Source organism: Bremia lactucae, linkage group LG6, assembly GCF_004359215.1.
Source record: "Bremia lactucae strain SF5 linkage group LG6, whole genome shotgun sequence".
NCBI lineage: Eukaryota > Oomycota > Peronosporomycetes > Peronosporales > Peronosporaceae > Bremia > Bremia lactucae.
This window is the reverse complement of record NC_090615.1, coordinates 3520772-3531010: the sequence shown is the minus strand read 5'-3', so window position 1 is coordinate 3531010 and position 10239 is coordinate 3520772. Positions and strand designations below refer to the sequence as shown.

The window sequence follows — 10239 nt, the reverse complement described above, 5'->3', positions numbered from 1 at the left end:
GCGCCGTTTCAGAGATGTCGTGACGAATAGACACCGCTACCGTAATCCAAAACCGACTCTATAAGAACAACGATTGGTCATATTATTATAGTGGTCTGACTATCTATAGCATATCAAATCACAAGGATACAACATTTCATTTTCCAGTTTGTATACAGTCGAACTTGAGAAGCTATAACCTTCAGAATAGACTACAAATGACAGATCGAAATATGTCCCCGTTTATGTATTTCAGACCCATCTAAATTTAGAGAAGCTTGTCTTACTAAGTGCCAGTCAGCAGCCGTTTTTCTAGAAATTCAGAGCTGCTGAACGACAGACGAAGGCTATCACTTCCTCCGCGCCGCCTGTGAGCGAGTACCTTAAGTGGAGCGCCGGTCAGTGCCGGATCAGGTCACGAAATACCTACTTAAACGTGTATATAGATCCCGTCCCCCTTGATGCGAAGACGGCGGCCACAGCTGATGCTGGCAGCACTGATTGGCTTGCTTATTGACGTGATCAAATGCCAAAGCGAATCAGTGTCGAGTGGAAGCAATGCGATAGCGACCACGATTGAAGCAGACGATTGTTCAGCCTGCTGTATGGCATCTACGACCTCAGCATCCTCTGCGAGCGCACTATTAGCAGGAGGCGATCCGGAATTGTCATTAGTCTGTTGTAACGAGCAGCAGTCCCGAAACCTTTTTGGAACGGCGAATGGCGAATGCAGTGGTTTGCCGTGCTGTGATTACAACGGTCGCAAGGCACAGAATCACCAGGCCTGGTTTCCATGTGTAGGTTTTCCAACGTGTCAATCTGACACGAACAATCAGGCTTTTTGCAATGGGGAGGATCTCTGGTCTTTCACAGGGGGCTTCAACTGGTCTTGTACGGATGAATGCTGTAATGGACCTGTGTTGGATTCGAATATTTGGCGAGGCAGATCTGATAGTTACCCCGGACAGAAAAATGCCACATTTGGCGTCACCGTCACCCCCAAAGACTTTTTGGATGTATTTTATCCCAACGGCATGAATGGACAGAGGTATACAGTGCACCAAATCATGCTGGCCAGCCCACCTGGATACAGCTTTACTGAAGATTGCTCGTGCTACTTGGAGATGACGGAAAGCGTAGCGGCTAACGCTCCAGCTGATGAAACCAATTGCGAAGTATCTACTTTTTTTGGCAAGAACAGGACCTTTTTGACCGTCGACATTACGGAAAAGTACCAGAAAAATGATACGTTTGTATTTATTTTCGACGGTGTTGTGACTCCGTCGGGTATTAATGACACGAGTTCTACGCCCAATGTGACGTACTCGACGGTATCGAATCTTACACCGATATATTTTATTTTTAACGATTCAGAAAACACGGTATTCAACACGTACGTTCGTGTGATGGACCTCACTACCGCCACATTATCAAGTGGATCATTTCTCCCACAAAATATTTTTCCTGGTAATTCAGGCAACGCGAGCCTCACCTTTTTCACAGATGCTAACATCCCGGCTGGTAGTTTTATTAAGGCGCGCTTTGGCTCCAGGTGGGGTTTTACTGATGACGCTGTGTGGAGCTGGGACTTTTTGCCGCTTGTCGATTCTAACACGGACAATTCTATTGCCATGACCTCTTCGACCTTGACGGAGACTGACGCGGTGCATAACTTTTCGCAAGCAGCTTATTCTGCGTCGGATAATTCGTGGATGCTCGTTGTCGAAGAACCTATAAATATTGGCTGGGTCAGACTTGGCGTGGACTCTGTAAAGAATCCGTCAAAAGCATATTCAGGCTTGGGTGCCACTACCATTGAAATTCGTTCTCCGGAGGATCTTTTCATAATTGGAGGCACGTTTTCGGCAATTTCAGTTTATCTGGCATCTGGTGTTAGTGCAAGTCCATACAATTACGTGACAATGGTTGTACTTGTGGGCTCGTTGGCCTTCTGCAGTGTGGCGATTCGAAAAAATGGTCTGTCGTTTTCACTGGGCTCCATATGGACGGATATAACAGCCATCTGCACCGTGTTGTCTTTGGCTACTGCTATTGTGAACAATTTCATCTGGTTCTTTATTCGTGGCAGCACGTACTTTTACATATTATACGTGTATCTATGCTTTACCTTTACAATGCTTACAGCTGTGTGCTTTCACTGGGGTACAGTGCTTAGCTTGCGGCTTCGAAAGCTTCCGAAACGAACAGCGACAGTGACGTTTGTAGTGCTCAATTTTCTGTTTTATGCCTATCAGGTCAGCTATCTCCTCAACTATCACAGCCTAATCGCGCGCGTATATGAATCTGAGAACGATGTAACGACGCTCGCATATCAGCAGTGCAACAAAGATGCTGATATTTCCGCTACTGTGTTCTCGGAAATTCAGGGCTATCTATGGGCCTGCTACGCCGAAAATGATGACAATTTTTTCCTCGTCTCGACTTCCGTCACTTATGGCATATTCCTCATCTTGACATTTGTTGTCATGGCTTTAGGTGTGATGGTAATGCGACGGGGAAAGCTGTTGCTTGGCAATGCGTCAGGTCCTCATCAGGTTGTTATAATCAAGGCTTTGCGTCTTTACTATGCTCTCATTGGAATTGTTACCATAGTGTATCTCCTCTCGTGGATTGTGCAGATCATCTCGCGCACAACGCGAGGAATTGCGTACCCGTGGTTTTACATTTTTACTGTTTGGCTTCCCTGTTCAATTCCCCCATGCTGCCTGATCTTTCTGCAGTGGAATGCCACTGCACAGACCTTGGGCAATGCGAGCCGTGAAATGGCAAGTGATTGCAGCCCGATGTCTGAGTCGGGCTATGGAGAAATTCGTACGCCTAGCTTCACTTTTAGTACGACCGATTTATGGACCGAGGCATCGATGGAGCGGATTGAGGAGATTATGGTGGAAGGTGAGGCAACGGCGGAGGCAGTTACAAGCAGAAATGTGGTGAAGAAATCGACAATTTTGCCAAACAATGACTACGTTGGTCTATCAATGGCGCTAGAGATGAATGAAGAATTGGAACACGGGTGCTTTATTGCTATTCAACGATTAGAGGCAGAAGATGGAAGAGACAGTATGTCCACTGTTTGGCGGCAAATTAGCAATACTGATACAGTGATGGCAACTGTTAAGGACGGAGCTTCAGGTGTGTTCCCTTACCAGCAGCGCTACCTTTACACCTTTCTATCAGTGCCGCGAATATCGGTTGGGAGTTCAGCAGAAAAACTTCGCATGGTAGTATACTCTTTTAATTCGGCTACTGCGTTAGGAAATAACGAAGATCATTCTGGAATGACTGCAGCTGAAGTCTTGGCTGCAATGGAGCGTACGCGAAGCAGTCGCGCGTTTGACGATGAGGATAGCCAGCATACGCTCGATTCGTCTTTAGTGGAATTGGAGGCGTTTGGAGGGTTCCTCAGCTCCCAATTAATTGATGATCTGTTTGAGATGGAATCCCCTGCATCTACTGATGATGGTCATGAATCTGAAACTAGCCGTTTTATGAACACTGGCTCATCCATGGCGCCCTTAAGTCTGAGTGTAGTTGCAGAATTTACTGTCTCTACCAGCACTTTAGTAACAGCAGGGGCACGAACAGAGCAGTCAATGCTTACGGCTACTGAAGACTCTTATAAGCACTTTGGTCCTAATGCAGTACCTCCGACGTTGCTAGTCAACACAGTCATCCCCAAGGCTGGAGGGGCTAAGCACGGCTTTAATGGAATTGAAGGTGGTCTCCATGCTGCTGTTCCTGCGATCAGTAAGCAGTATCATATTCGTGAACAAGGCCTTTTAGTTGTAGAAGACTTGACGGAAAGCCGCTTTAGCAACTGGATTCCACGGCAGATTCTCGAAATTATTATCCGGTACCGGATTAAGGAACTATTGATTGCAGAAACTGACCTTGCACGTCTTGAAGCATATGACCGTCAGCGACAGAAAGGATCTGACCGCGGTATATATGAGAACTTGATCCAGCAAATTCAGGATGACGGAGATTTAAATCGATGTCGGGAATGGATGGTACAACGTTGTCATCAACGTAAAGAATATGTCGAGTTACTGCGTCAGCTTCGACGCGTCTATGTTATACGAGACCAACGCAAGTTGTACTTTAAGGCCAGCACAGAGAAGAAAAACCCGCAGCTGCGATTTCTTCCGATTAATTTGCACCTTCAAGAAATGTGGGTTGGCAAAGCTGACAACGTTACTCAAGCGAGTTTAGGAAGCAGTGGCACGTCCGATAGTAATGCAAGTGCTGCCGTTTATGACATTGTTACTGTTGGCGCCATGGCGGCTCACGTCTACAAATTTAAAAATGGCGGTATTTTTGGCTTAGAAGAGCAATACGCGAAACTTAAGCCGCGAGTGCGGGAGCCTCAGGGCCTGATTGGTGCTTCCCATCAAGCGCCATTGTGGACCGAAGACGAGCAGAAAGCTGACGATACTGAATGGGTGCTTGGCAAGCGGATGGATGTTTGCTTTCCACAAGCTGTGGCTGCGTTGGTGACGGCGTTTACGCGTAAGGTGGATTTGGCCTTGCAACACGCGCGGCCTGAGCAGGGATTAGCTATGCTCGAGCAGCTAAGTAAATTAGGATTTCTCTTTGACGTTGAAAGTCTGGTGTCCACCCATGGAAATGAAGCAGGGATGCTTGAGGACATGGCCGGTGCTGTCAACGAGTTACGCAATGTCCGCTTTGTACTAGTCGACGAGCAAGAGGAACATAGCGGACTGGATGAGGAGTCAAGTGGAAACAAATCGCCTCGATGTCTTTCGTATCGTCTTGACGAAGAATTGAAGCATGCTATGTCCGAAGCCAGCGATAGTAGCAATTCTGAGGCTAATCGCAGCAATGACGATCACGCAAAGCGTCGAGATATGGAGGTCAAACAGCGTCAATCGGTGCATCAAATGTCTTCTGGTTCTGCATCATCGTCTATTTCGTCGACTAATTTGACAGGAATAGGTGGTGTGATTGACGTGGATGTATTCACGTGTATGGACGATGCACTTTCAGAGAGCTCAGCAAACGCTGGTGACTCGGAGTTCGCGAATGCGACGCCAAAATCAAGAGATCATTTTAGGTCCCAATCATCTTCGTTGAGCGGGGTTGGCCAGCGCTTATTAAGTACATTTATTAAAGCTCGAAATCATCGGCTTTTAGGTGGGCCAGGCAACAATTGGGTAAATGTGCAGTCGTTGGCTCCAGCATCTGTGGATAAGCTCTTTCGGTATACTCATCTGGTCATTCGGGTGAAATTGCGTTCAGGAAAGGTGAAATTAAATCGAGCACTTCGTCATGGTGGACCTATAAAGGTCTGTCCTGTGCTATTTACGCAGGGGATAAATGAGAAGCAAACATTGGCAAACAATACGGGTTCCTCGGTAACACGACTGCAGGACGTAATTAATGCAAATAGTCTCAAGAATGTACGCAGTTATTGCGATCGCTACTGCAACTTTTTGTCCATGCGGCAAGGAAAGACAATGCACCGACGAGGTAATTCGACAGATATGCCTCTATCACATTTGACGCAGGGAGCAGTTAGTAGTGAATCGTCTCGGGAAGAGGTTTATCGCTTTCTTGGTGAGCTCGAAAAACTCATCGGTACAGCTGGAAGACAGGCAAGAAAAAAGCGTCCTGAGATTCTTCAACTTAGTTCCGACTTGTGTCGTAGTATCGCTGGTGGGCGGGTCACAGTCTGTAAGTCAGCAAAGGACCGTACAGGGATGTCAGTGACACTCGAACAGGGCCGCATTCTCGTACAGCATCACGCCCTTCGCGAGCAAAAGAAGGCAGGCATTGTATCTGTCATGCGTTCCGAAGGGGTCAGAATTGAAAACGCTCTGAAAAATACTGGGCGGCGCGTGTTTGCGTTCAATGCTTTACAACGATCACTTCTTCCTGAAGAATACCGTTGTCCTCCGCAGACAAGTGGACGCAACGTTTCGTAAACCATTGTCATAGCGGAAGTAAAAGTGGTGACTATTAGACGAAAATATTGTATTTTACGGGAGAATGATATTCAGCAGTCTGCCGAATTTTGTCATGTATCGGCAACCTTCTAAACCTCTTCTCTCGCACTTTTGTTTACTAAATTGACGTTCAGTGCACTTTTTGCACTGTAAATTTAATGAAAAATTGTCGAATCTTGGAACTCTCCGAGGTTGTGGGAAAATGACGACGTCTCGACGGGTTCTTTAATTGGCAGCAGCCACGTCCAATCAGCACTTGTCGTGGGTAGCAATCCCATGTTCGAGCACTTGTACACACCCATAGCCGCACCGATCAGACTTCCAACCATATAGATCGCCTTGGGCTGTGTTAGGCTAATCACGCCATCATTAATCGACGCGAAAGCTAGCAAAACACAAAGACCACCCAGGATCATTATAAGAATATTATCATGACAATTGTCCGGGCATAAAAGTCATGTACCGCTGTTTATGTTGAAAAGAGACTTAGTAGTGTTCATGACAATCATGCCAGTGATCATAATGCTGAAAATATTGATGGAGTTGCCACTCATCCACATCATGAAGCCCGTCTGGAGCAGACTTTTGAACGGCGCCATGCCGATCTCCATAGCGCGCTATCGTGATTAACATTAAACAGCCGTTACTCATTACGTAAACGCATAGATATCGCCTTGTTAAGTTTTATTTGACCTTCTTTTTCAGCTCAGATGTACTCGTTATTGTCTTCGTAATGGCTCCATTCGATTCCTTCGTGGGGAATTAGAGTAAGCATCACACGCAAGAGAGACTGAATATAGGCTACCTTGCTGGCCGAGATTCTTTTAACGTAACCCACGGGTTCAAGTTTGTGCGGTAGATCGCTCTCACGGCCATCATTCAATTGCACGTGCCACTTGCGCTGCTCCATCGTATCAAAGCTTTTAGCTATGAATCAAAAAACGAGTATTAACTTTTAGAAATGTCTTTAATTTCTGGAACAATTTTCCATTTGAAAATCTATATTGCACGACTCGCTCATTGAAAGTGCTTCATTAAAACTGCTGGATTTCACATCGCAATTTGCTTAGTCAAAAAAGTTCTTCGCGGAAATGGCGAACATGCACAAGACGACCACCACATCGTCATCTTCGTCATGTGTGCCCATTATGGCGGGATTTGTACGCGTGGAAGAGGATGGTAAGAAACAGTGCAAGCGCTCGCTTTCAGCCTCTTCGCCCTATTCGGTGGCGACGCTGGAGGGCCGCGCAAGTTCTAAAAGCAAGGTATTCTCTCGCTGGCTTTACGGCACATTACGTGGTGACACTTTGCTGCTATACTGGCGCCGGATCGACTACAAGCGCAAGATGCCACCATTGGATTCTCTTACATTACACATGCAACCCGCTAAACCTAACGAAAGCGTGTTCGGCTTCGATCAAGAATGCCTCTATGTTCGTGTGAAGGACTCAGGGCGCGTTGTTGCTCTTCGAATCCATAAACGCAAGGAGATTGTGCGATGGGTCACAGCGCTATACTATCAAAGCATTGGGAATGAGAGGGTAGATGAGAATGAGGAAAGCAATACAAATTGGCATCGCACTCTCTCTATAGGTGCCCCCGAGCGAGATCCACGAAAGAAAAGCGTGTCGTTCCTAGATGAGCCTTCGGTGTGGGTACTTCCAGAAGAGGCGTACGACCCTGCTGACCTTTTCTACTCGACGGACGACTACGAAAAATTTCTAATGGAAAGGCCATCATCCCTATGTAGTCTTATCAGTGTCGTATATTCGAAGACAGCAGCGAAGCTGCGCGTGTCCAGAAAACGGTAGCGATTAAGATGATTTTATTGAGTGTTGCTTATATTGATTGCTTCATAAAAAGGCAATTGTGGGTTCAGCTAAAAAGCAGTTGGTTAAGATTTGCGTCAATTCGGTCACACATTGTTGAATTTGCGTGCCTGTGTAATAAAGAATACCTATTATTACAGCTCACCTTTCGTACTTGAAGATGCACCCTCAGCTGTCCGCTTTTACTAACTTGCAGTTTTCATCCACAGTACATTAATTTATGTGGCAGAGGATGCTCACGAACTTGCATGACATATGACTTGAGTAAAAAATTGACGGTAGCGGCATTGTCCTGTAAGTGGTGGTGGATGTGGCGATTAAATTGATTGTGAAGAGTCGAAATTCGTCTGATCAACTGCCGATGGCGCAGGATCTGGCTCCGTCATCGTTTGGTCCACGGCATCCATGTCTAATAGCACCGAAAATTGTGTCGTGGCAGGGAGGGAGCTGGATAGCAGTTGTGACCCATTAGGTGTTTCGTAAGCCGCTTTTGCTCTACGTACGGAAGTCGGATAACGATTGGTACATGTTTACGGAGAGTTGATGAACTCTGTTTGACTAGCCAGCTTCCGATTGACTTCTGTGAATGTTTAGTTCGTCGTGAGGAGGTCCGACGAAACGCACAATGCCTCAAGTTATTGTAAACAAGCTAAACCCAGTAATTTCATGTCGAGTAGAAACAGGTACGGTGCCAAGGGACAATCTTTTTTTGATCCCTGACTATCGGATTGTTATTCCTTAACGGCAAACCGTGCTGTCATCCCTGTATGCATGCGTTGAATGAACCGGACAAACTTTTATAAAAGTGAAACTGTCAAGAGCTTCATACAATAATCTGTATCATACGCCTTGTGAAAGAAAATCCAATAGAAGGATAACGCGGCTAGAGCTAGCCGATAGGTCGCAATCCTCGGGGGACTACGCGAATTGGGAAAGCATCATCATTATCAACATTTGCTTTTGCCTGTCGCGAACATACCTTTGCTGCGAGTCTCCAATCAAAATTGGCAGGACTTGCTGTTAGTGTAACGGGGCACTGCGATTTGTACTGTTTCAGTACAAGTCCACTTCACACTGCTTCAGATGTGAGTGGTGCCTCTCGTTAGGTGACGTACACTGTACGTATAGAGGAAGACTTCTCTTAAGGCAAGTTAGCTTAAGAGTGTAAAATGAAAACTGTATTAATATAGTTAAGTGTCTTGTTAATCTATCTTTGTAAATGTTGTCTTAACTATAAACTAATACTAAACATGTAAATGAATTCTTATCTATCTTATCTCGTAACTCTCTTTGATTACTTCTACAGCTGATTAGTCTGCGGAATAAATAGACATAATGGTCTATACCTATTTATGGATAAGAATTCAGGAAATTACTATTTAAAGTAATTTCCTCCAAATATTATCTACCTTTTGGATAATATTAATTAACAATCTTTTATTGTTAATTTCATGTAACGATACACCCCGTTACATCACCCCTCCCTTAAACGACAATCACTCTGAATGTCATTAGGTGGAGTGGTCGCTAAATGACCACTTAATTTTTAAAATGTTTTTGATTGGTCAGATCCATCATTTTAAATTCCATCGCATGAAGGAACAATTCATGCGGGGTGAAGATAGCGCTGAACCTTCGGCTGCGGTTCGTGCAGCCGCGGGTGACGCATTGTTATCTCTTGCGGTAGACGTTCCGTCTACCGTAGTGTCTTCCACTCGCACAACACTTGGTGTTGCGAGTGCACGTGGTGATTCACCACGTGAGTACGACCCCTCTTTAGAGGTCGATTATGAGTGCGAGTCGGACGAAATGGCCGACTCGGGGAGGATGGAACAGTCGCCTGATACCCGTCAGGCGGCTGATTATGAGCCTTCGAATGAGACGGCTCATTCCGATAGACGTGTGAACAGTCTATTTGGTTCCGACGATGAGGATGATCCCTCATCGCCCGTACGATCTTTCGTACGGTCTCCCATACGATCACCTGCACGTGTTTCTGTGCAAGGTGACGACGGTGGCGTAAGCCATCGTAAGAAAAGTCCTCGTGGTACCCCTACCTCAGCGGGTACCACTCAGGGGAGTGATGACAGTAAAATGTCTAATCTCGCCCCTGAAAAGAAGCCGTGGCTTTTGCCAGAAAGGCTCATTAATAGCTTGTCTGGAGAAACTACTCCACACAATAAATATCCTTTATTTATTGCGACAAAGCTACATGGCCTTGATCCCAGCGCGAAGAACTTTCGCGCTGAGGAAGATTTCTATCTCGATGCTTTTCTAAAGCATCGATGGTTTAGTGGCAATAATAAGCGAGATAAAGTCTCGCTTATGCAAGCTTGGAGTGCGTTCATTCGCAATGTTAAAGACATTGGACGCGAAGCTTGGCTTCAAAAACTTAACGCGAATCGTGTTAAGTTTGAGAAAAGAACTCCAACCGGTGCAAAATA

General features: G+C 45.8%; 3 protein-coding genes across 3 annotated transcripts; 2 read left to right on the top strand and 1 right to left on the bottom strand.

The window, feature by feature from the left end:
- Positions 1-464: 464 nt before the first annotated feature.
- CCR75_001422 (uncharacterized protein) lies at positions 465-5945 on the top strand (the record flags this gene model as incomplete). Its single annotated transcript, XM_067959525.1, has 1 exon — positions 465-5945. The coding sequence occupies one exon, from the start codon at positions 465-467 to the stop codon at positions 5943-5945; it is 5481 nt and encodes a 1826-aa protein (XP_067817974.1).
- CCR75_001423 (uncharacterized protein) lies at positions 3236-6982 on the bottom strand. Its single transcript, XM_067959526.1, has 4 exons — positions 6772-6982; positions 6660-6716; positions 6430-6583; positions 3236-6351 (listed from the first exon to the last, which is right to left on the bottom strand). The coding sequence occupies exons 1-4, from the start codon at positions 6874-6876 to the stop codon at positions 6122-6124; spliced, it is 546 nt and encodes a 181-aa protein (XP_067817976.1). The 5' UTR covers positions 6877-6982; the 3' UTR covers positions 3236-6121.
- A 75-nt stretch (positions 6983-7057) lies between these two features.
- Positions 7058-7777, top strand: CCR75_001424 (uncharacterized protein; the record flags this gene model as incomplete). The annotated part of the gene is made up of 1 exon (XM_067959527.1): positions 7058-7777. The coding sequence occupies one exon, from the start codon at positions 7058-7060 to the stop codon at positions 7775-7777; it is 720 nt and encodes a 239-aa protein (XP_067818591.1).
- Positions 7778-10239: the final 2462 nt, after the last annotated feature.